Source organism: Urocampus carinirostris, chromosome 2, assembly GCF_059441175.1.
Source record: "Urocampus carinirostris isolate Australia breed hairy pipefish chromosome 2, RoL_Ucar_1.0, whole genome shotgun sequence".
In the NCBI taxonomy this organism is placed as follows: Eukaryota; Metazoa; Chordata; class Actinopteri; order Syngnathiformes; family Syngnathidae; genus Urocampus; species Urocampus carinirostris.
This window is the reverse complement of record NC_142350.1, coordinates 27,553,697-27,580,262: the sequence shown is the minus strand read 5'-3', so window position 1 is coordinate 27,580,262 and position 26,566 is coordinate 27,553,697. Positions and strand designations below refer to the sequence as shown.

The 26,566-nt window shown below is 40.1% G+C and overlaps 2 protein-coding genes across 2 annotated transcripts in view; one reads left to right on the top strand and one right to left on the bottom strand.

The window, feature by feature from the left end:
- Window positions 1-2,969: 2,969 nt before the first annotated feature.
- On the bottom strand, window positions 2,970-20,617 carry fcgbp (Fc gamma binding protein). Its single transcript, XM_088326086.1, has 31 exons — window positions 19,521-20,617; window positions 19,126-19,454; window positions 18,493-19,057; window positions 17,821-18,416; window positions 17,214-17,757; window positions 16,615-17,147; window positions 16,025-16,553; window positions 15,670-15,866; window positions 15,294-15,435; window positions 14,419-14,996; window positions 13,752-14,316; window positions 12,964-13,529; window positions 12,310-12,888; window positions 11,627-12,214; window positions 10,950-11,540; window positions 10,265-10,852; window positions 9,583-10,167; window positions 8,919-9,509; window positions 8,288-8,843; window positions 8,017-8,216; window positions 7,815-7,950; window positions 7,436-7,749; window positions 6,788-7,364; window positions 6,134-6,723; window positions 5,501-6,065; window positions 4,786-5,351; window positions 4,164-4,719; window positions 3,896-4,095; window positions 3,450-3,824; window positions 3,112-3,383; window positions 2,970-3,039 (listed from the first exon to the last, which is right to left on the bottom strand). The coding sequence occupies exons 1-31, from the start codon at window positions 20,614-20,616 to the stop codon at window positions 3,027-3,029; spliced, it is 14,682 nt and encodes a 4,893-aa protein (XP_088182212.1). The 5' UTR covers window position 20,617; the 3' UTR covers window positions 2,970-3,026.
- Window positions 20,618-20,928: 311 nt separating this feature from the next.
- Window positions 20,929-26,566, top strand: part of LOC148371555 (uncharacterized) — a 44,801-nt gene continuing 39,163 nt past the window's right edge. Inside the window, exon 1 of the mRNA XM_088326088.1 lies at window positions 20,929-21,047. The gene's annotated coding sequence lies outside the window, so the exon portion shown is untranslated. The remainder of the gene's footprint in view (window positions 21,048-26,566) is intronic.

The window sequence follows — 26,566 nt, the reverse complement described above, 5'->3', positions numbered from 1 at the left end:
AAACATGTTTCTTTATGGCGTAGTTTAGCAAGCTTGCTATTCAGTCATCTTTTTCGGCCAATTGCAGGGTTTGTTTTGGCCCTCTAGCCTATCCGACGCTCCGAATAACTTCAGCCAATAGCGATCGATTCAAATGATGATTGACACATTAGTTAGCCAATGAAACGTTGGTATATAAATCCTAGCATACACCGCGGACTACTCCACGTTCTGGGGAAAATCGAGTCGGCGGCTGTTGCGTAAGTTAAGAGACCTTGCGATTTAATATTGAGCCATATATAAGGCGCACTGTATTATAAGGCGCATGATTGGCTTTTGAAAAAAATTAAGACTTATAGGTGCGCCTTATAGTGCGGAAAATACGGTACTGCTGAATGGGTAAAGCTCTTGAAAGACAGTGGTAATATACAAGTAAAACTTAAGAAAGTTGTTTTCATCAAAGTGGAACAGATGGCCGATTATCATCCTTTCATTTTCCTTTGAATCACAGAAAATACAGGCCAAAGTTTTGCTATTTTATTGTCAGAAAACCTTAAATGCATGGCTTGAATAAACAAATTTGCAATCTAATCAAACAACTTACTATGCTTGTTACGATTTTAATTCACATGGCGTGGTCTTACACAAGGTTCCAATGCACTTTGTTACAGTAGTTAAATATCTCCTTTTTAGGTGTGGAAAGTGACCGAGTAGATCGAAAATTTCATTTTGACTATTTTGGCACTAACCTGGATTTTCTTAGTCACTAGTAGGAGATGACCAATATTGTTGTGGTATTCTACATAGTCTGTCCTTGCTGTGAGTAAATTGATAAACTGTTGCATTTTTTTGCAGAATATTGACAAAAGGCTAAGTTTGACAGGTATGGACTGAGCACTCCGGTCCTGGAGGGCCGCACATCCTGCCAGATTTTGAAATTTGCTCTTCTTTAACTCGGGTGATACTAATTATAATAATATAATAATAATAATTTCCTTGTATTGTCATTCTGTGTAACAACGTACACAGAACGAAATGTCGATTGCACCTGACCCGTTGTAGCGAGCCGATGCAGCCGCAGCCAACAGAGGGCGCCGCCGACCACTTTTTAAGTCTTAGAAATGACTCGGCCGGGGCGCGAACCACCGACCTCGTTAGCAAGCTAGCAAGTGCTCGTTAATTATACTGGTGATTGGAATCACCTGTATTGGATCAGAGAAACCTCAAAAATCATGCAGAACATGCAGCCCTCCAGGACCGGAGTGCCCAAGTCTAGGTCACTAAGGAGACAAGCTTGTGGCATTTTATAGTTATCAATTTGCTAGTTCTGAAACATGGGTCAGGTAACCATTGCTCGTGAGCAAAGTATGGTACTTTTCAGTACAACGTTTGGCTGGGATAAAATTCTGATCACGCAATCGTCAACAATGTTCTAAACCTGATAAGTTCGGAGTCAAGTTTGGTAACGTCATAACGCACATAATGACAGTATTTATGAGCACTTCAATCCATTATATAAAGAGCACAATCCCAATTACAGTTAACAGTCAAGGTGTCACACTAAAGTTGGTTTTGGCTGTACATTAATCCCTCGGTTATCGCGGTTAATGGGGACCAAAACCACCCGCGAAAAGTGAAAATCCGCTAAGTAGCGACGCCCCTTCAAAAAAATAAAGTTTTCCTTTTTATTTTATTATTATTATTTTTTTAGACCTGCGAAGCTCTGAACCCGCAAACGTGGAACCGCGAAGTAGCGAGGTCCCACTGTATATCACCAAAAAAATTTATATGGAAGCTGTATTTTCAGTGATTTGGCTTCCATACAAGTCATCTAGGTATGTTTTGATTTTAAATTCTGTCTTTAAATTCAGCCTTTGAAAAATCAGCTCCAGTCTTCAATTCCAATTAGTTAAAAAAAAGACTCATGAATCATAAATTGCCAGTTACACTCTTCCCTTATTTAGCAAAAATAACTTCTATAACATTGCAATGTCACACCAAACTTAATTTAGTCTACTGTAGGTTAACAAAGACCCTTGCAGTTCCTTTTGGAATTTGCGGATACTTGTTTGTGACACCACACAAGTCATTTCATCGCACATGACTCATGTTTCAACGGAAACTAGCCTTCCTCGAATGATTTCCCCAAAGTCTAAATGGTACAAAAGCGCTTCAAAGACAAAAACATGCTACCATGAAAACATGTTTCCCTTCCTTTAAAGATCTCAATGTACTGTATTTGACTCAATCTTGCCTACACCATTAAAAAAATTGCAATTCTGCAATTACTACAATGGAGCCACATCATTTGAATACACATTACCAGCATTCCAATAACTGCATAGGAGTAAATGGTCTGCATTTATATAGTGCTTTTCTAGTCACTGAAGACCTCCCTGACAAACACACGTCCAAGGCACCTACCTGCTTATTGGGGGCATAAAGGGTTCAGTGTCTTGCCTAAGGCCATTTCATTATTCAACTTGGAGGAGCTGGGAATCAAACCTGGAACCTGTCGGTTAGTAGAGGGCTTTGACATTTAAGTTACTCTTTACAATCGTTTCTCTAGAAAGGGGGATTTGGGATCTTTAAATGTTAAATCAACATTGATAATTTTTAGCACTAGTAAGGGAGGCAAGACAATCAACTTTTTAAATAAATCTAAAGGAGGTCAGATCCAAGTCATGCAATATCCCTCACAAAATAAGATTTCAATTACTGTCATAGTTGAGAGCCCTTTGAGGCATTTTTAAAATGCTAATGAAGCAAAACATCAATGTATTGACCCCATGATTAAACCAGAGTACACAAGACCTGTGGGGGTTTATCCGAAATCGATTGCAGATCCATTGTATTGCATAAATTGATACAAATCTCAGAGCCAACGTAGGCATATTTGGTAAGCAAGCATTATCCACTTACTATTGTAGGGAAATGTATTCATAATCCTATTTTCAAAGCTCTAATATTTGGAAAAACAAAAACAAAAGTACTGTACATTTTTTTTATTTGGTGCTCCAACATTGCAAAGGAAGATCTGTACCACTTCAGTGTGTAACGCTGTGGAGAAAAACAGGTTACTTAAATAAAAAGGAGCTGGATTCCCAGTGCTGCATTTAGAATGATACCTACCAGCCTTGAAAATCAGAAATAGCCCATGACTTGCTCAACGTGTGGAAGTTTGGGTCATGCAGATTTCCGCAGAGGCCACATAACTTGCCAATGTACCAAGGTGCTGCCTTGAGAGTGACCATAGAGGCGCCAACTTTCACCTCCAACTCTGATTCCAGTCCAGCATTTTTCCTCAGGACTACCAACATCTCAGATTCATCTTGGGCCACGGCAGACGTGAGGGACACCCCAAAAGGTAACACGTAAGGGAGAAGCACTAGGTGTCCATTCACCTGTGGTGTGGACAGCGCAGCGGTTAAGACAAAGAACAATGAGGGAAGGTTTTTGTGCTTCCTTACCTTCACAATGCCATCCTGGATAATAATAGAAAATCCCCCAAGGACGATGTTGAACACCATGACAAGTCTGGTGCCGCTCCCAGCACAGTGGCCATAGTAAGAAGTGAGGCTAAACCCATTTAGAGCAGTCTCATCACAAAGACCCATCAGCTTGTAAGCAGTATGTGGCACCAAGCTCAGCTGCTGTCCATTAAAAGTAGATACATGAAGGCTGCCTTTCAGTAGACAGATTTCTTGGCCGACACAGCTCCAGGAGCCATTCCTCAGAGAACACAACTGCCCGGGGTTGCATTCAGTCTTCTCGCACAAAGCACCCCCTCGAGGGTGGCACCAGCATCTCTCTGTGCAATTTTCATTGTATATCTGCTCATTCAGCTTTAAAAAATGTACAAGTGTACAATGAGCATTAAAAATGTAATATCTAAAATATTTGATACATGGCCTACCTTGATGTATCTGCTATGAAGCACACACCCACACTGGCTGATGGGCACACATTGATCCCCTTCAAACACTGTTCCCTTTTGGCACTGGCATCCTTCTGAACACCCATTTGCTGGGGAACCAGGATGCAGCAGAGCAGGACATGAGTTGGAATTGGTGTCAACACATTGACCAGGGCTGCTGCCTTTAGGACACTTTAAAGCTTGAAATAAAGTAAACACTTGTAAAGCGGGTAGTGCAGTTTTCACCATTGCTTCTACAAATACTTACAGCAAGAGCTTTTCTCTCTCCAGGAATGTAAGGTAACTCCTTTGGTTTGACAGGATGTCACAAATGCTACCAGTGCCAAACATACAGCTTGAGTATCGGATGCCCCGCTACATATTGCTTTGAGGCACACCTCTTTGTATACTGTAGGTTGAACACCTCTGCCCAAGCAGCGATAGAAATCGTTAGTTTTAGTCAGGGGGACGTTGCAAACTGTTTTGCTCGATGGAGACAGTTTACAATGACCACAGTCCTCTCTACAGGCCAAACTGCAGTTGCCTCCAGGGGCAAAAATAGACCAGCTGTGGAAAAATTCAGTTAAGTCTTTGGAAAGATAACCACTTCTTAGTTTGAGGTCATCAGATTTCTCCCCGTTGAAGTTCCCGCAAAGGCCTGAAGTTGTGCCATCGTAATTCTGTGGAATGCTCAGCCGCAGATACTTTCCGGAGAACACCTCAAGGCTCACACCAGCCACAGATCTAACAGTCAACGTTCCACCATCTTCATAGGCTTTAATTACATCATTACTGTATGGCACTTGGAAGGCCTCATCGTTTACCTGGAAAGAAACCTGTTAATTTTCTCATTTTAACTTTATACTGGCAGCTAAAACTGGAGACCTTACATTTACTTTCCAAAGCATTTCAGGATTGACGGTCACTTTTACTGAAGCCAAAAAAAATACAAGCTTGCTGATAGAAAGGGCGCCATTTGCATCCTTCTCAAAGCTAAGCAGAAGACGGTGTCCATGAACATCTTCAGGCAAATGTTCTGACACCAAATAAGTGCAAACTCCATAGTGAGATAAAATCAAACCATCAAAAGTGACATAGCCGATTCCAGCAAACACTTCACAAGTTCCATACTGCTGGGTCCTCGGATCATCCCTTAATAAATCCACTACAGGGAAACAGACTGTTGGCTTGCAAGACACTTTGCCTTCTTGACAGTGACACACTTGGCATCTTCTCGAGTCAGAAAAGTGACCAGCTGGATGGTATTGTCCTTCATGGAGGCAACCGCAGTCTTCCACTCTGACACAACCATCATGACCGAGGACATATCCAGGGTTACACTGACAACCTTCCTCACATCCGCCATTGCACTTGTTTGCAAAGGAAAGCCCATCACAAACCTTAGGACATCGAGGTCCACACAATTCATAGTGACTGTGCTTGGGGCATGTCATGCCTAAAGTGGGAAAACGTAGTTAATGGTAGAAAAAAAAAAAATCTCTATTGAACAAAATTTGTCATCCATATTTTTGTCATATCGTTACATACCGAACAAATCAAATAATTTGTCATTTATGAATCTTCAATTAAAGTTAGTTTACTCACCACAGAAGTTATCAGTTCTCCATTGCCCGACAGGCAATTGAACTGCTTGACAAGCAGCTGCATAATCTGCGATGGAATTGCAAAGGGCCAAATAATGTCCTTCATAAGCGTACGTTTCAGCTAAACAGTTGTGATAGTACAGCTTAGGGCTCAAAACTAAAGCACAATCTGCAAAAGGACCATGTTTGTCTGTCACTACTCCACAAAACTTGTTTCCCCCGAAGCGTTTTCGAGCAGTCACAAGGCCGTTTGGCTTGAAAATGCAGTGGGACCTACAGGCAGTTGCTCCTCCTACCTTCCAACTATTAACAAACTCTAGTGTATTTTCAGCTTCATATCCATTAGGCATAATTTGGTCATCATATGGGTCAGAGTTGGCATTCCCACAGAGACCTTGCACAGACGATCCATATTTGACTGGGAGGCGGATCAGCAAATGTCCAGCCTTATAGATGACTACCTGCAATCCAACATCAACATCAACAACTAGAGATAAAGGTGTTGAATAGGCATTGAAAAAACCTGTATGATGAGAGTATGGCAAAAACCTTCGCAGTCCGTTGACCTACAAGACAGAAATAGCAAATTTATCATTTGTAAATGCAATTTGAAACTAGAAAAAAAGTTACTCACAAGTATTTTGCCAGGGTCTTTGCCAACCACTACTTGGAAATTATAAATTGAAAGTGAAAAAGTTAAACTATTAACCAATTTCTTTTTGCAACTTGCTCCAGGGATGGTGATATTGAATGGTTTTAAACCATTGAGGTTGGCAGTAGTTTGAACCAAGATATATGGACAACTGTCCCTTAAACTATAAAAATGCCCATCAAAGGAATTGTAGTGCATCCCAGAGGATATACGACACTCTTGAGGGTCTTCAGCTTGGCATTTTTTTTTGCCATTAGGTAAATGCTTGCAGGACATTCCATTAGGACACTGGGATGACCTGCAGATAGTTTTTCCTGATTTACAGATGCAAACTTGTCCGCAATCCTCTGGGATCCAGAAACTCGAGTTAAGGTCGTAGTATTTGCCTTTGGAGTCAGTGCAACCACAATGTTCAGGTGGCACGCATCCCCTTGGACTCTTGATGAAACCGGTGTCACAAAAGCAGCCTTGGACACAATTTAATGTGCAGTATTTTTCTCCATTGTCGTCACAGGTTGTGGGACAAGCAGTGCCACAGGACTCATAGTGACTGTTAGGTGGACATGGAAAGTCTGAAAAACATTTAGCACAAAATTTAGGTCCAGTCTTTTAACATTGACTAATAAAAATACTTACGATTTATCAGTCTGGGAGAAGCAAAATCATGTATTTCTTCACATACTGCAGAGTAGGCTGTTAGGGCCTGTTCAAGAGAGTCCCAAGGGTTTCCTTGCACGAGTTCAGTTGTACAACTTTGATAAAAAGAGATTGGGTCAACATGCCTGTGACAATGAGCAAATGAACCAGTTGGTGCAATTATATCATCACAGGGATTTTTATGGCTGTGTATTCCTTTTGGCACATCTTCGAGCAATGTAGCGTTACCCAGATTGTTGTTTTCACAACCAGTACAACAGTTTTCATCCCCATCAAAAATGCGGTAAGCCTGAGCAAACTCCACACTTGTATTAGCAGGAGGAAATGAGTGTAAATGTATTGCATAGTCATCTTGAGGATCTCCATTGAAATTGCCACAGAGGCCATAGACAATATCTCTATAGTTAGTCGGCACCATTATTATTATGGTGTTATTCCAATCAAACACGACATGCAGCCCAAAGTCTGTGTCCAAATAGGTTTTGCCATGTTTGGTTGAAGCTTCAATTTTACCCCGGTATAGGATAACTGGCAGATAATTGACTTGACCATTAACCTGAATTTAAAGCAAAATTAAGGTCACAGAAATGAAAATGCACTTATTTAAAATCTTTAAACTTGACTTACATATAAAGTGTCCTGGTCAGCAAACCTGATGACAAGCCCATACACTTGCACAGTCAAAAGCGTCATAGAAGAGACTTCTTCGCAATCACTCTTTTTGGACACCAAAAAAGGTGTCGCTCGACCTGATGCACCTTTGCTGGCTGAAAACAAATAGGTGCAGGTACCATGGAAGTCATACTTTAATCCATCAAAGGTGTGGTAGTGCTTGCTTCCCCAGGTCCAACACAGCCCTGGAGGTCTTTCACAAACTGCTTCACCATTTCTCAGGTGGCATTGCTCAAAAGGGTCACATTTACCCTGACATGGGTCTTGCTCTGATCAATACACAAAAAAAAGTGCCAAAGTGATTAAATACCTTCAAATCATCTCAATAACTCACCTTCGTTGAGGCAACCAGATATACCATCCAAAACTGCACATCTATGCATTGTCGGACACTCATGTTCCACACATAAAAGTGATGGCCCACAGGTACAGTAGAGTGTACAGTTCTGTACAAGTTTGCTTTCATTGGCCTGAAATTAAATGCATTTGATAACAAGACACCATTTGAAATGTATAGCTTGAAGTACAATCACAACCTTGAGCAGCTCCCCTTCATGCATGCAGCCACACTGCTCAGGTGGCACACACGCATGGCCATCATAAAAGTAACCTGCATCACACTGGCATGCTTCCACACAGCGAGTAGGACACTGTGTACCAAAGCTGATCTCAGGACAGAATGAGGAGCAAACGTTGACACATGGACTGAAATGGCTAAATTGAGGGCATTTCTTTGCTAGAGAGAACATGAACATAATTCTCAGACATTTTTTTTTTTTTCGGTGTCCGAGTTAGTGCTGTACTTACCACACCCCGTGATGTTCCTCCAGGGGGCAACATTCACGCCTGCCCCTCTACATGATGCCTCATACGTCTCTAACACCTCACACAAAGCCTGTTGTTGGCCATCTGCCTCACAGAGTTTATTCAGGCACAGGGTATAATACTTCTCAGGGCAGGTAGAATTGTGGCATGAAGCAAATGGCCCAATTGGTTGGGTAAGAACGCCGCAGTACAAATCAGAGGTATACTCTGTAAAAGAGAGACAGGGTTGGCAAGTGCCGTCACATGCATCAGTGCAGTTTGATTTAGAGTTTGACAACTTCCAAGAATGCCCCCAAAAATCTGGATCAGAGATTATTGTTCCGTTAGGTAGCTGCATGTCGTCCAAAGGATCATCGTTGTAGTTCCCACAGAGGCCACATATTGTCTGGGTATAATTGACCACTTTAACTTCCGTGTAGTAGCGAAGATCAGTAATAATCTCTACCAAATGAGCAGCCTTGAGATTTAAAGACTCATTTTGCAGAAGCACAGTTATATTGTTTGCGGAGAATGGTAGGTTTTCATATACGCCACCAATCTGTCGGAGGATTGAGCAAAACCATTATCAAAAAGTGTTAACTACAGAAATTTGATTTAGTGACAATTTACTCACTTGTATTTTCCTAGGATGCCAGTGCGATAGCTTCATAGTTATATTATTGAACTGCAAAGAGAGCAGTTTGCCTTGACCTTGGTTTCGATACACAGTGATCAAAAGTTTCTCCACACTCTGGTTCCCACATGTTTGAACCAACGTATAAGTACATGAACCATTAAATTCAAACCCAAGTCCATCAAATGTAGTAAACTGGCTTCCATTAATGTGGCATGCTGCTACTGAAGGATCATTAGCGCAATCTTGAACTCCGTTGCGGGTACACTTTTCCTCCTGAATAGAGGACACATCAACACAAGTCGAGTTGGATTCAAATGATTTCAACTTCCATGATTGCCTTAAGAGTTCTGGATCTGAGATGTCCGTGCCATTGGGTAGTTTCATGTCATCTGAGGGGTCATCATTGTAGTTACCACAAAGGCCACATGTCGCCTGGTTTAAAGACTTTATTATATTGACTTCTACCAAGTTCTCAAGGTCTGAACGTATCACAATCAACTGTGAAACCTCGAGAGTCCACCATTGATTTTTCTGAAGCACAGTTACATTGTTTGTCGAGAATGGGACGTTCTCATAGACTTCATTTACCTGGAACAAAAAAAAAAATCATTTTACATCGGAGAGTATAAAAAAATGGCTATTAATGGATTGAAAAACATACCATTATTCCTCCTGGATACAAACTTGAGATCCTATAAGTCATATTGTGGACTTGTAGATGGATATTTCTGCCTTCAGTATGATTACCATAAGATGCAATCACAAGTGGGTCACCACTCACGTTTGCACATGTTTGAACGAGTATATAGTCACACGAACCTTCAAACTGAAAAGCCTGTCCATCAAATGTAGTTAACTGGGATCTGTTAATGTAGCAATTAACCATATCTGGTTTGCCTGGGCAACTATCAATGTTGCTGATGAGTTTACACTCTTCCTGAGAAGTTGGTTCAAAAAGGCAAGTCAAGTTGGATCCAGGACTAAAAGACTTCCACGATTGGCTGAAAACTTCGGGATTAGAGACTATTGTGCCATTAGGTAGTCGCATATCATCCAAGGGATCATCATTGTAGTTCCCACAAAGGCCACATGTCTGGGTAGAATTTAGTATTTGGACTACCATATCATAGTGAAGGTCAGAAATAATCTCCACCAAATGAGCAATCTTAATGCTCCACGTCTCATTTTGCTGAAGCACTGAAAGGTTGTTTGTCGAAATGGGGAGGTTTTCATAAACGCCATCAATCTGTCAAAGTGGACCAAGCATACAGTTATGAAAAGCATGAACTGCAGATACACAGTAAATGCAGTTATACTGCTTGATTTGGTGACATTTTACCCACTTGTATTTTCCCAGGATGCCAGGATGAAAGCTTCATAGTTGTATTATTGAACTTGAGAAAAATTTGTTTGCTGTCATTGTTGTTGCCATACACAGAGATCAAAAGTTGTTCACTAAAGTTTCCACATGTTTGGACTAGAGTATAGGTGCATGAACCATTAAATTCAAACGCAAGTCCATCAAACGTAGTAATCTGGGTTCCATTGATGTAGCATGCTGCTATTGTAGGTTTTTGAGTGCAATCTGGAACACCCCTAATGTTGCTGCACTCTTTTTCTTGACTAGAAGACACATCAACACAGGTAGAGTTATATTGTGACAATAATACCCTCCATGATTTCTTGAAAAGTTCCCTATCAGATATCGCAGTGCCATTGGGTAGTTTCATGTCATCCGATAGATCATTGTTGTAGTTCCCACAAAGGCCACATGTTGTCTGGGTGTATTTTACTATTTTGACTTCTATGAAGTAGCGAAGGTCAGAAACAATCTCCACCAAATGTCCAGCCTTGAGACTCCACGACTTATTCTGCTGAAGCACAGTTACATCATTTGTCGAGAAGGGGAGGTTTTGATAAAGCCCACCGATCTGTCAGCGAGGGGACCAAGCAAACCATTATGAACAGCCTTAACTGCAGATATGCCATCCATACCGTAATTGCTTGATTTGATTAAATTTTACTTACTTGTATTTTCCCAGGATACCAGCGTGATAGCTTCATAGTTATGTTATTGAACTGAAGAACGATTTGTTTGCCTTCACTCTGGTTCCCATTCACATTGATCAAAAGTTGCTCCGCAGTCAAATTTCCACATGTTTGAACCAGAGTATAGGTGCATGAACCATTAAACTCAAATGCAAGTCCATCAAACGTAGTAATCTGGGTTCCGTTAATGTAGCATGCTGCCATTGTGGGTTTTGGGGAACAATCTTGAACACCCCCGATACGGGTACACTCATTCTCATGACGAGATGACACATCAATACAAGTAGAGTTAGATTCTGAGGATTCCAATCTCCAGGATTGGCGAAAGAGTTCTGTATCAGAGACGACAGTGCCATTGGGTAGCTGCATGTCATCTAACGGGTCCTCATTGTAGTAACCACAAAGGCCACACGTCTGGATAAAAGACTTCATTATCTTGATCTCTACCAGGTTTTCAAGATCGGAACGTATCTCTATCAAATGTGAAACCTTGAGAGTCCACCATTGATCTTTCCGGTGGAAAGTTGCATTGTTGGTTGTGAATGGAAGATTCTCATAGACTTCATTAACCTGGGGAAAAAAATAATAAAAACACACATTTAAATGTTTACCGGTGAAAGTCAAACCATTGTAATTACAAAGTTGTGAAAACTTACTTGAATTTTCCTCGGATGCAGATTCGACATCCTGTAAGTCATATTATGGACTTTCAGATAGATATGCCGGCCTTCAGTATGGTTACCATAAGATGCGATCAAAAGAGGCTGCCCACTCACGTTTGCACACGTTTGAACCAGTATATAGTCACATGAACCATTAAACTCAAATGCTTGTCCGTCAAATGTAATTAACTGGGATCCATTAACATAGCATTTCACCATATCCGGTTTACTATGGCAACCGTCAACTCTGCCGATGAGGGTACACTCTTCTTCTTGAGTGTATGACTCATCAAGGCAAGTCAAATTGGAGCCAGGATCCAACCAATTCCATGATTTTACAAAAACCTCTGGCTCAGAGACTAATGTGCCGTTAGGTAGCTGCAGGTCATCTAAGGGATCATCATTGTAGTTCCCACAAAGGCCACATATTTTCTGTGTATAATTCACTATTCTCACTTCCATGTTGTAGCGAAGGTCGGAAAAAATCTCCAAATTAGCAGCCTTGAGACTCCACGACTCATTTTGCTGTAGTACAGTTATATTGTTTGCTGAGAAGGGGATGTTTTCATAGACTCCACCAATCTATCAGGGAGGGGACCAAGAAAAACAACGAAAAGCGTTGACAGCAGATTCGCCATAAATGCCGTAATTGCTTGATTTGATTAAATTTTACTCACTTGTATTTTCCCGGGATACCAGCGTGATAGCTTCAGAGTTGTGTTATTAAACTGTAGAACGATTTGTCTACCTTCACTGTGGTTCCCATTTGCATTGATCAAAAGTTGCTCCTTGCTCAAGTTTCCACATGTTTGAACCAGAGTATAGGTGCATGAACCATTAAATTCAAATGCAAGTCCGTCAAACGTATTAATCTGGGTTCCGTTAATGTAGCATGCTGCTATTGTAGGTTTTGGGGAGCAATCTTGAAAACCCCCACTGCTGGGGCACTCTTCCTCTAGACTAGATGGAACATCAACACAGGTAGAGTTAAATTCTTTCCATGTCTTGAAAAGTTCTTTATCAGATACTGCAGTGCCATTCGGTAGCTGCATGTCATCTGATGGATCATTATTGAGGTTTCCACAAAGGCCACATGTTTTCCGGTTAAGATAATTCATTATCTTTATCTCTACCAAATTCTCAAGGTCAGAAGTTATCTCCAACAACTGTAAAGCCTTGAGAGTCCACCATTTATCGTTTTTAAGCACTGTTACATTGCTTGCCAAAACTGGGATGTTCTCAAAAACTTCATTTACCTACAACAAACAATTTGAGAAGTCAACAAACAACAACAACAAAAATGCTACTCCTAGATTTTTACATGTACTTACTTGAACTTTTTCTGGATACGCAGTCGACAGCACATATGTGGTATTAGTGACCTGTGTATATATCTCTTTTCTTTCAGTGTGGGTAACAAAAGCGATGGAAAATCGCTCCACACTGCGGTTGCCACATGTCTGAACCAGGGCATATTTGCATGAAATGTCAAAGTCAAATGATAGTCCATCAAATGTCGTCAATTGGGATCCATTAATGTAGCAAATTGCCATTTTAGGCTTGGGGTGGCACCCTTGAACGCCCAGCATTAGGGTACACTCTTGATCCTGACTGCATGACATATCAGCACAAGTCATGTTTCCACCATGATGGCATTTACACCTTTGTTCACATGTTGACCTTTCCTCTCCTGGTAAGATGTATTCAGTATTGTTGTACCAACAGCCACAGTTTGATGGATCGACACAATTATTTCCACTGTGGACTAAACCAGCTGCACAAAGGCAGTTCTCCCCAATGTTTGGAGGAACCTCCATTGTCAAATTAAGCCAGCTAAGGCAAATAATAACTAGGGAGGTATTGGTGGTATAGCTGGTGCTGGAGGGACATGCATCATCTGCAGAAATACATGAAAAGAAAAAAAAAGTCAGGGTGCGAATGACTAAACATTAGCACCACTTGGTGGATGGCTGGAAAATTGAGGCCTTACTCATATTAGACATCTACTTTCGAGGGGAGTGATATTTTTATAAGAAAATGGGCTATGCAGCAACAACATGATAACAATTACATTGAATTAAAAGGTTGAAAAGCAGCTGTTGGGCAGTTTTATACGCACAGCAAAATTCAGGGCTCCTCCACGCATCAACTTGGGCCTTGCGATAAAGGCAAACGTCAGCATACTCTGCAAGGGAACGACACACTGCAGGCTGCACATCTCCATAAAGACACAGGTCACTGATGCAGCTCTTGTAAAAGCTGGAGGGGTCCACTTTGCTATGACAGTGTCGGAATGGTCCATTAACTTCCAGAATCTTCCCACAGGCGGCTGGGTCAGAGAAGCGTACCAAAGCCTCAGATGAACAATTTAGACACTTCCCACCTTGACAGCCTTCTACACACGAGTGATTGTGTCCACTTCGCCAAGTTTTGGCAAACTGCTCTGGACTTAAATCATCTTGTGTGCCATTCAATCTGAGATCATCAACAGGATCAAAATTTAAGTTACCACACAAGCCACAAGTTACATTAGCATATTTACTAGAGAGCCCAATGACTATAATTCCTTCTTTGCTTATACTCAAAGAAAAAGCTGACGAATGCACATAAGTGTGCAACCCCAATGAATACACTAATGTGGTTCCTTTGGCATAAATTGGCATGCCGGTCTTGGTGCCATCAACCTGCATAAGGGTGCAAAAAAAAAAAAAAATTAAAATTAAAAAAATTATCAAAAAAAAAACTGCTTTGTACATCATATCCATAATTAAAAGACCATTACTTGCCTGTATGCTTTCTGCATTTTTGCCATCTAGTAGCATTTGTTGGTCATTTATGCTGACAAAGACCTTTTGTGCTGACTGATTATATGCATCTGTTTGCACATCCACTTTGATTACGTCAAGGCCTTGCAAATGTCCACAGATGCCCAGTAACTGATACCGGCAGGTGCCAAGGAAATCATACTCACGCTCATCAAAGGTGAGTATATGCTGACCACTATAGCGGCACATCTTATAATTGTGCTGTATGCAGCTTCTGACTCCATCCTGAAGACCACAATATTCATCAGCATCACAAGAAGCATCATAGCATTGGATTTGACGTGCCAAAGGGTTACATGTACACAGTTGAGTACATGACTCAGACCAAAAGGTCTCATTGCTGTTGTAATGGACGCCATTGTGTGTACAGCCACACTGAGATTGCATGACACAGGAGTCACCATCAAGAAAAAAATCAGCGTCGCACTGGCAACCTTCCACACATCCTTCAACGCAGGATGAATTTGAGTGAGCCTCACAGGTCGCGGGGCAAGACGTCCCACAGGATTCATAATGGCTATTAACTGGGCAGACGAAGGCTGAGAAAAAAAGGTTCATGTGCAATGTGTTAACTATAAAATTGTTTTCATCTTCAATTTATGTAAAGAGTCATGTTTATGCTGCAAGGCATACTCGTCATGTTTTGCATACAGTTGAATAGTTCAACAGGAAGATAACATCCTTGTGAATTAAACAATGCGGGGTGGATACAGGTTAGCACATGTAGGAGAGCAGACGTTCCAACAAGATTTCAAAGCTCAGACATTAAAGCGGCAAGGGAAACCTAAATGAACAATTGTGGTGAAATGTCAACTTTAATATGAAGCTCTGCTTACTTTTTTCCTCTGTGCATTGCCAAGTTTCATTGAAGACGCAGTTCTGACCCTTGGGGCAAGAAGCTGCTTTACAACACAGGGTGGCAGTGGAGCAACAGTCACACTGCTTAGAGCAGTTTACATTGCGCAGAAGTTCCCCAATCTACAGTAAGAGAATAGTAGATGAATAAACATTTCTCATTTTAGTCTATTGAGCAAGCAAGATTTTTTTAATTGATTAAGGTCTATACAAATAAACATGACTGGACTTGAATTATTGTAAACGTTATGAAAGTTTATTAAGTGAATCTTACTGCAGAAAAATCAGGCAACCAAAACCTTTGTGTTTTGCATCTAGAAACAATGACGTGTATAAGTATACAATCTAATTGCTTACCTCATAATAGTGCCCCAGGTAGTAACAGCCACATTGCTCCGGTCTGACACAGCCACTCTCACTCCTTACATATCCTGAGTCACACTGACATCCCTCATAGCAGGGCGAGGAACAGGGTTCATCAATTGATAGAGCGCAGGATTTGGAACATGCACCAACACATATAGTGTAGTGGGAATGCTCCGGACACAGAAGGGCTGTTGGAAAAAAAAAAGTGGTGGATGGAGCATGGACAATACACCAGAGTTACACTTCATATCATCATAGTTTCATCAAAACATTGGGTCAAGCATTGATCATTTACAAATCCCCATGTGTACGTAAAGACATGACATTTTAAAGATGAATCGCTTACCACACTTATCCCCTCTCCATGGTTTGACCTGGGCTCCTGCATCCTGGCAGGCAAATGTGTACTGCCTCAAACTATCACAAATCAATGCACTGTTATTTGACATACACAAATCGTTCACACAATTTCGGAAAAAAGGGATCGGGTCCACTGTGGAATGGCAACTTTCAAAAGAGCCTTCAGGGGTCAGGAGGGAGCCACAGAGGACATCTGATTCAAATTCTTTACTGGATTTACATATATTGCAATCCTGACAGTCGATGGAGCGGTCTGCTCTGGTGGGAGAAAAGCATGAAGGAGCTGTATGCATGGAATCATCTGACATCAGGCTCTGTTGCTCATCTGAGGCAACATTTTGACATAACCCACAATGTTCTTTGTAAGTGTCTGAGATAGTTAATTGTATTAAACCTGGTCCTCCGAAGGTAACCACCATGCTAGCGTCTTGGACCATGATGCGAATCAGTAAACCAGACAGCAGTACTGCTACGCCATTTATATTGACAGGTGGGGCTCTTACAACACCATCGATCTGCAAGGAACAGCACATGCTTTATCTTATGAATCTTCACATTTTATACATTTGAGTTTACCTTTATTTTTCCAAAATGCACTGTAGAGAGTGTTATATTCATGTCTTGGATTTTAAGGTGCAGCTGGCCTTTGTGAATGGTAACAGACGGCCCAAGTCCGTCGCAAGGCTGGAATAAAAGGTAACTACTGTTCTCCAATTTCAAATTAATCTGCTGTCCATGAAAAGTCTTCATGTGTCCATGTCCCATGATTGTGCATTTCAACATTGAGGAATAACATGCACGGCGTCCATATTTGATAAGACACTTTGTTCCAGTTGGACAAGAGTGCATTCTGCATTGCACTAAATTGGGGCCCATACATTCACAGGATCGAAGGCAGTTTTCATCAGGGTAGAAGTTTTCATGGACTTCATAGTAAATACCATTATAAGTGCAGCCACATTCAGAATTTGCCACACATTGCCCACCACTGTGGAAAAACCCAGGCTTGCAAAAACAACCTTCCTTGCATCTTTTAGAAAGGTTTGGGGCACAAGCAAATATGTGAGTGGAACACAAGCGGTATTCACTTTGAGATGGACATGTGATAGCTGAAATAGAGAACAGGTATTTAAAACAATTGAGTCCTAAAAGTAAGATTCTCCTTGATTACTCACGACAGAAGCAGAGATGTCGCCATTCATCCATCACAACTCCCATTTCTTGACATACTACGACGTAAGTGGACAGAATCCGGCACAGGGTTGTTTGGTTACCATTGCAAAGGTCATGAACACAGTCAGTGTAGAAAGCATGTGGGTCCACAGTTTGGTGGCAGCTCTGGAATGCCCCCTCAGGGTCAATTAGCCTTCCACAAAAATCCTTCCGCTGATAAAGGTCCTGCTCTTGCTGACTGCAGCCTGAGGTGGTCATGGGAACATCCCAACATTTGTTTTCTTTGTTGGTCCTCCAGTATCTGATGGCTTGAGTCATATCAAAGTCATCTGTCAAGAGGTCATCCTGTGGGTCGTCATTAAAGTTCCCACAGAGTCCACATAAATGCCCAGCATAGGCCTTTGGCATTGTAACAGTCAATACGTCTGGGTTGTACGTCACAATAATACCGAAGTCAGTTTCTATACACTTTGACTGTCCTTTCAGGTAGAGCATTATTTTGCCTTGGCCCAAAACTGAAGGAAAGTTCCGCAACAGCCCGTTCACCTGTGAAAGGTTACATCATAAGATTAAATAAATGATAATTAGCGAAGATACAATTCATCTTACCATTAACTTGCTGGGCCATTTATATGACATTTCAATGGAATAACCAGCAATGGACATTTCAACATGTCTAAAAGAAACACTGGCTTGCGTGTTTACATGGTTTTGAACCTCAATTTTGAAGTCTTGCAAGTCTCCCCATGTAGGACAGTGCGACGAGAGCAGGTAACTACAGTTCCCATGTACTTCAAACTTCCGGCCATCAAACGTGGTGTAGTGAGGATATCCTTTGGCCACACAGAGCCCAGGCTTGTTTGTATAGCAGTCAAGGAATCCTCTTAATACCTTGCAGGTTTCTCCAGCCTTGCACTGAGACCGAGTGCATGCGACTGACTGGGACCGAGGCTGGCAGATGCATTTCTCTTGACACTGCTCATCTGTCCAAAAGGTCTCAGAGGGGAGATAATAGGCACCGTTTTGAACACAACCACAGTCACTGGGCAAGACACACTTGCCATTACTTAATAGATATCCCCTGTTGCACTGGCACGATTCCAAACAAGGTAGGGGGCAGCTAACATGGATATCTGGGTTACCACATGTTGCCTGGCAGGCTGACCCACACACCTCGTAGTGGCTATTTGCAGGACAAGCAGAATCTGTTTAAAATAAAAAATAAAAAAACACTTTGCACTTGCTATTAAACAAAGTAAACATGAAGCTGTTCTAACTTACAGCACTTTGTGATTGCTCTCCAGTTTTGGATCCTGCCCCCAAACCTCTGGCAGATCCTGGAATAAGCTGCAAACACCTTACAGACTGAACTGGGCGCTTCACTGAGACAAAAGTTATTGTCACAACTACGAACAAAAGGTTCGGGATCAACAATCAAGTGACAGTCACTGAAAGGTCCATCTCTCTTCACCAGCAAAGTACATTCATTCTCATCTGAATGAATTTGTGTTGAATGGCAAACTTCACATGGGGCATTGCCACAGTCTTCTGTACAAACAGCTGTGTTGCTGCCCAAAATCCAGGGCAGAGTGAAATCCAAACTTCTGGTGACCTTGATACCCTGAGAAGGGATTGTGTCATTTAAGGTGCCGTCACTGGCATTCCCACAAAGACCACAAAGATGGCCATGTAGCTCTGGGTCCACTTCAACATGGATATTATGAACCCAGTCATACTGCACAATCATGCCAAAAGACGTCTCCAGTACAACAGTTGGACCACTTGGATACATTCTCAGGATACCATTACCCAAGGTGACGGGCAGGTTCTTGCGATGTCCATTAACCTACAAATTTTAAAAAAAGAATAAACATTTCATTTTTTGTTATAACTTTCCTTACCAAGTGCACTCACCCTTATCAGATTTCGCTCCCCTTTATTCAAGGAAATATTAAAACCGTAGATTTTGATCTCAATGCTGTGAATGCTTGACACAGTGGGGCTATTCAAATAAGCTCTTGCAATGGTAACCTGTAGTGGAGTGAAAGCTTTTATGCCAGGACAATTTGTCTGTACCAGCGTATAATTACAATTTCCACCGAGAACAAAATACTTTCCGTCAAAGGTACGATAATAAAAATCATCCCACGCAGAGCATATTTTTGTTTTTGAGGAGCATAATTGATGTCCATTACTAACGAAACACTGCTTTTGTCCACAGCTCGAGTCATCACAAAAGTTACCTGACAAAAAAATATACACATCAGGTTGGCACATCCAAGCAAAAATTTAGATAAAATGATACTCACTTTTTTCACATATAGAGGGATGGATCTCTTTGTTCAAGGTGCTCAGAAAATAGCCCACATTTGGAAAGGCAGAACCAGTGCCCTCATTGTTGGTCACATGTGAAAAGTAAGATTCTGCAAAATTGTTAGACTTAAACGTGTTATTCAAATTTAGATATGAAGTCACATTTGCCGCATCAAACATTGGTCCATTGTGACAGATTTCATCCACAGATAGCAGTGCTATGAGAGTTGAAGCATGCTGCACAATGTCATGTTTGTAATAAATGAGCTGAAGGGGAGCATCACTAACAATGTGAACTTCATCCAAGGCCAATACCGGCATGCTTGTTATAACCCCTCCCCTTAATGACACACTTTTCTTCTCATTATTAGTGGTGACATGCAAATTCGAGTTGACATTTGTCATGGCTAACAGAAGACTGGGACTGATTCCAGAAGACACGAGGGGAGGGACAAAATATTCATAACTCCAGAGAGAGACCGGTTTAAGCTCAGAAAATCCATACAGGCAGTCCCCTAATAAGTGGATTTTGCAGCTAAACCCAACTATGACCCCTACAGATTCCTGGGCATAGACTGCGGTGCCAGAAAGGCTGAAATCACTTTGGATGTAAATGCTCTCAAATGGCTCTAAAAGCAACTTTAGGTAACTTCCACCAGAGTATAAAGTTGAATTAAAGACCACCTCCCCTGAGAGAAAGATATCCACTGATGTCTCTTTGTTAGAGCTGGTGAGCAACAATTCGCTGACGGACGTTTGATTTGGAAAGTTTGGGGTAACAGGACGGTAATAGGTCCCCCAGGAAGACACATCATGAACGAGGTTATGATCGCATCCAGTCTGTGTGCAGAATGCTGCAAGAACTGTAACGGGCTGCAATGATGCTATGCTCAAGAGGGAGGAGGATCGAGGTTTGTCAATCTGCACAGAGGTAGGGAGGTGGATAGTTTTGGACTGAAAGGCCGAGAGAGAGAAGTTATGCGCAAAGTCACTCTGTAGAACTTTCACAGTGACAGAAGTTTGAACGCCCTTTGCCGTTATTGTTACTCGGTGGCTTGCATTTGCCGTGGGCTCATTATGAGGTGGAAACATCATCAGAAACTTCCGACCCTTGCTTGCTCCAGACAGACCTAAAATAATAAAAAAGGACAAAACTCACTCCACTGCATTTGGTTACGAAAACACCTCAACAGAAGGAATCCCTCCACTTAGGAAAAAAGGATCTGGCTATTGTAACTACAGTTAAATTTACAAATGTAAACTACACAGGGAGATAAAATCTTGTGTGCAGAGTTATACAGGTTTCCCAGTATGCAAGCAGAGATAAGGGGTTTGGTGTCAGATTTCAACCAGCTGAGCAGCCAATGATTTTCGTGTTCCTGGTTCCTGACCGGGTACACCTGTATTAACTGTGCAGATCGGCTTCAGCAGTTCCCATGATAACAAGGATCTGTGTGGGACACCAACAACATACCAGCATTGCGCATTGGGAATCCTGAACTACAGCAAATTTTCAAGTACCGGTAAGTTGAAAAGTTTATTGTGCATGCCATGTTCAGACAAAGGCCTACATTCATTTCATATGTCAAAAAAAATGATAAACAAAATCCAACTTTTTTTTTGCATGAGAAAAAAAGTGTGAGTTTTCAGCTAATTGAGGCGTGTTGTTAAAATGTTCAGGTCAATCAAAGTGAAGACTACTTTCGATAAAATATCAAGTTTTAAAAACAAAGACGCTCATTTAGTTTACGCCACAATCGCTGGAATACAGCCAAAGCTTAGACATCACTCAAAAGTGGACAAAATGTGTGTGGCCAGGCAAGGAATTGTCCAGACTTGAGTGCAGTTTTACAGGGTAATAAACTGACACAACAATAAAAATTTAAGAACAAGGATAGTCAGCTTCTGAATGTCTCAGAACGGATATATATATTATTCATTTAATGATGGCCTTTCTACTGTTATCAAACTGGAATGTGTATTGTTCCATTTTTTGCTCAGTTGAGACAAACTTAAACCCTAAAAAAGCTCCCCAGAAGAGGAGGCTGTTTTCGTAAATTTAACCTCTTAATCTTGTAAAATTCACCCCAAGTCCCAATCCAAGACGTTCCCAAAGTAAATTAAATACGTTGTTGAACAGTTTGGAGATCCTGAAGAGTTTGTGTCTTTTGAAAGGTAACACTAAGAAGTTGATCCCAACTCAGTAACTACAAGTGCTAATAACTTTAAGTAATGGCATCTTGGCTAAAAAACAGCTTGGGCAATGTCATTAAGTTTTGTCCAGCCCCATGTTAAAGTTGATCGCAAGCTCCAAAACTAAACATTATTATTTTACACTTTTTTATAACGGTATGTCTAAGAGTTTTCAAAACTGGTCATTTGGAGACTCCAAAAGTACCAGTGGGATCATACAGTCACATCTTTGCTTCGACAATCAGAAGCATGTCACTGGTATTAACCCTTGGATGCATAAATGGGATCAAAATTGAGCCCACCGGTCGTTATTCTTTGAAATCTTAACAAATAAAATAAATTTTAATATAGTCATATTCAAGGTATTCCTCATAAAACATCTTTGACATGATGCAATTAGGATTTTTATTTGATTCCCCACTAATTTTCGACCCCACTCATGGAAGGTCATGCATCAAAGGGTTAATTAAGTACTCCCAAAGAAACAAAACTAGTTAAAAATAAAGCTCTTGAAAAAAGTGAAATCGCAATGCTGGTCTGAAAAATCACAATTAGGTTTATTCCCAAACATGTGCAGCCCTACTAAAGTTAAAAATGGCTTTCATGGCACCCATTAAGTTTTACTTTGGGCTGCAAATTTCACTCTTTATAGTTGTATCTGAATACACAGGTAATGAGTAGTAATGAGCTTTCTCCATAAATATGTTGTGTTAAGTCTATCAATGTGAAATTTTGTATGCTTTAGCACTTACATCACACCGAATCTACTTCATCGAGCCACTTTCCATTAAGCGTGGGCAGATTGATCCAAATATCGTTACTTCATACTTGGATCGAATCGATACCTTATCGTCTGGTGATTGATACTTCAACTACCTGGTAAATAGTTTGCCTATTTATCCTGACATTCTTATTTTTCCCCTTTTGAGTCTATTACTGGAGTGCCACATGTAATTGAAAACAATTTTCACTAAATTATTACACTAAATACAATTCTAATTCTGACATTTTAAAAATATTGTCCAATGGGAAGTATTTTATTCGTCTTGTTGACATTGTTGTTCAGGTATGCATTTGTTACATTGCTGCTTTTAGGGTTTGGCTCTTGATTTTAGTTCCAAAACCTTTGTAATAGAAAGATTTTTTTTTTATATTAAAAAAGTTTTCATTTTAGTTTTTATGTATATATAAAAAAAAAAAACATTTTAGCCTCTAAAATATTTGTAAAGGAGCTGCCCTACTTACGAACAAAAAAGGTTGCGGGCGATTTTTTGTAAGTTGAATTTGTTCATAAGTGGCTTCAGTGCTATATTTTGTATGGAATGTATTTTTACGGTTTATATAAGTATATTTAAGGCTTGTATAAGTAACCTGTATTGTTTTGTGTTAAAAAATAAACGATTCATAAAATAATATGCTCTATAAAGATAAAGTCGAGTTTAACTTATTTTTGGAAGATTCGCTTCAAGAGTTAGGCGACATACGGCAGAAAGAAGCACTCCAGTAACGTCCTGTACTCGTTTTGCGCAAGTCGAATGGTCGTAAGTAGGGGAGCGTCTGTACTGTGTTTATTGTATCTTTAAGCTAACTCAAGAGGGGAGGGGTTCAATTATTCACTGATCAGCATTTCAGAGTTAAAAAGTATCGGATCAGTCTCAAGCGACACTACCCTGTTTTTACTTGGATCAGATCGATACCAAAATCCCCCGAATCACACACCCCTACTTCCTTTTAACTTTGTGCCGTTAAACCGAAAATCTTGAAACTCAATCTATATTTCTGGATCCACCAGTTAAGATGCTAACTGTTAGAAGTCATTCAAGTTGCCTAACTGACACTATGAAAAGAATGGGCTGTAGATAATTAAATGACTCATAACTGTCTTAATTCCAACTCAGACACTGCAAACACACAGTGTTTGCCAGGGAATACTTTGCAAGTCTGGCATCACTAGTATACCTATATTTGTTTGGAAACTAAGTGGGTAGAAAATAACCGCTTAACATAAAAGAATTGGAGTGTTGTATTTCGGTAATCAACTCGGCAGCGGAATATCCCAAAGTGGGTCTGAATTTGTTGCACTTGAGTAGAAAAGATGCCCACAATAGAGAAGGTGGCGGATAGCCACAAATCACTATATAGCAATTTTTTATGAATTTAGGATTTCATCACTCAATGTGCAGATTTCTACAGAAAAAACATTGATAGGATCCACCCAAAAACGTAACCATACCTTGGAATACATTCAGGTCAAAATACGGTAATCCTTCATTGTATTGTGGTTATTTTTTCGCCATTTTGCTACTTTGAAGACAGGGTTGGAAGGAGTTACTTTAAAAAATGTAATCTGAAACCTTGAATACCAAATACACTAATAAATGACCAAAACAATATAAAATTAATAAATTGTGTTTATAATAAATTAACCATGTAACCTTGGAAGAGAAACTGAGGTTAGGTAGTTGCTTGTAGTCCTAAACGCACTAAAAGGCAGAAGATGATGCTTTCCCTCGCTGACTAATAATTACTTCTTCACATAACAAAAGAATGATAAAACATTTTTTTACGCCACATTTTTGCTTCCTCCATAAGGTCCACATGGTAATATATCGGAAGTGAAAAAAAAAAGTCCCTAAATTATCTCCCTGCCTTTCAAGAATACGTGCAATTAAGCATTAAGACCATTTTAGAAATTATATTTTGACAGCAGATAAGTTATACAAAAATAAAATGTATGAAGTGCATTACTCTTATTCTTTAAAATGTAAAAAATGTTTCTCCTTGGCGGATTTTAACCACCACGGTTGTTTTTGGAACACAACAGCTGCGAAAAAAAAGGAGATTATTGTATTAATATTACAGAGTGAACGGGATAGTGTGTATGGTTTGGCGCCTCTCAGTGGTTAAAAACTTCATTTAGAAAAAGTATCTATTTAAAAAAAAATTTAAATATGTAGTTCTCAATATTACTATTTCTTTTACAAAACGTAAGGCTCACCTACAGTGAGCAGACATGATTGCCATCTTGCTGTCAAGGGTACAACAATAAAAACAAAAAAATGACCAAAAATGGTGCAGTTTGGTCACTGAGTCCAAATAGTTTGTATTTTTTCCTTGTGCTTTGTGGCCCTCTTGTTCAATTGAGCCCCACAGGAGTCTCAAACAGTTCGAGGAAAAAATAATTTCTAACCGGCATGATAAATCATTGACATGATCAGGGTCTTTAAATACATATTTAAATATATATTTTAACCCTCACTTTTAAAGGGAGTGTAATATTTCGTGTCTCCAAGTTGTACAAAAAAACCGATTAGAATACCATGCAGAAATACATGATTTAACATTTGAATGTTAATTTTTATAAAATTGAAAAAACAAAAACAAATAATTGTTAGAGAAATGTATTTTAAGGTCGGTGCATGTTTGTCTGGTGTCTTGCTGCGGCACTGATTTTCGTTCGCATTAGACAACAGTGCCATCTAGTGGTCAACCATTACTCACTAGGGCTTTTACCTGGCAATAACATTAGAATTGTTATTTTAGCAACGCATGTCCAACTGGTAGCCCCTCACGCTAATCAATTACAAAAAAGTAGCTCTCCACTTCAAAAAGCTTGTCGACCACTGCACTACAAACTACAGCAATATCCAGTGGTCAAATATTACACAGTGTCCCTTTAAATTTTGAGGTACACTCCATTACAACAGCACAGTCACACCACTACAAAGCACTTTAGCAAAAGATGTCATTTAACGTCTTACATACGTATTTTTGGTGGGTACAAATACAGAAGGAATCATTTGTACATATTTTAAACTTACCTAAGCCCAGCAAGCACACGTGAAGCAGCAGTAAAAGCTGCATTGTGGCTGTCAAAAGAAAATTCAATTTCAACAATTTGACAAATTTCACCTCCAAGAAAAGATTTCAAGCTAGCTCCGCGAGCCACACAGGTGAGCTCTAGCGGTCAATCAACACACCTGCATGAGACCTACTCTTATCATTTATTGTTTGTGATGGGAATTCCGTCTCTTTTTAGAGAACCAGCTTTTTCGGCTCTGGTCCCTAAAAAGAGCCGGTTATTTCGATTCCCAATCGGCTCCTCAGGTTGTATTTGTTGCTTTCATCCATATAATACCAATTATTATGATGTATAACCTTGTGCATTAAACTACTTTAAAAGGAAGAAAATACATTTAAAAAAGAATGACAAAAATGACAACAAAAGGACAAAAAAAAAGAAAACAGGCAAGAGGAAGGAGAAAGCCAGGAATAAGGAAGTAATTAAGAGAAAATAAAAGTAAAAGGGAAAAAAGAGGAAAATACTATAAAAGAGGTGAAAAAAGGATACAAAAAAGAAAACAAATTGAGAAAAATGGAAAAAAGAGTAAAATAAGAAAAAATATGAAAAAACAAGAAAAAAGAAACATATCTAGAAAGAGACAAGGGAAACGTTCAGAAAAAAACAAAATAAGAAAAAAGGGGGAAAAAAGAAGGGGGAAAATCCAGAGGTAAGAAGACAGGATAAAAAGAAAAAAAAAACGATTTCGAAACGCAAAAGGAAAAAAATGGATGAAAGAGAAGAATGAGAGCTAGGTAAAAGGAGGAAAAAAGGAAAAACGAGAAAAAAAATTAAACAAATCAAAAACGAAAAACAAAGGTTAAAAGGAACATGGTCCCTTTAAGTGCTATATTACCAATAATGAATGAATAAATGAATGAATAAAATGATCTGCATTTATATAGTACCCTTCTTAAGCTTCCAGGAGCCGGCTCATAGTCCCATTTAGTTTTCAAATATAGGCTAAGACAATCTGTGTCTCGCCTCATATTTACTTTCCGGGACAGA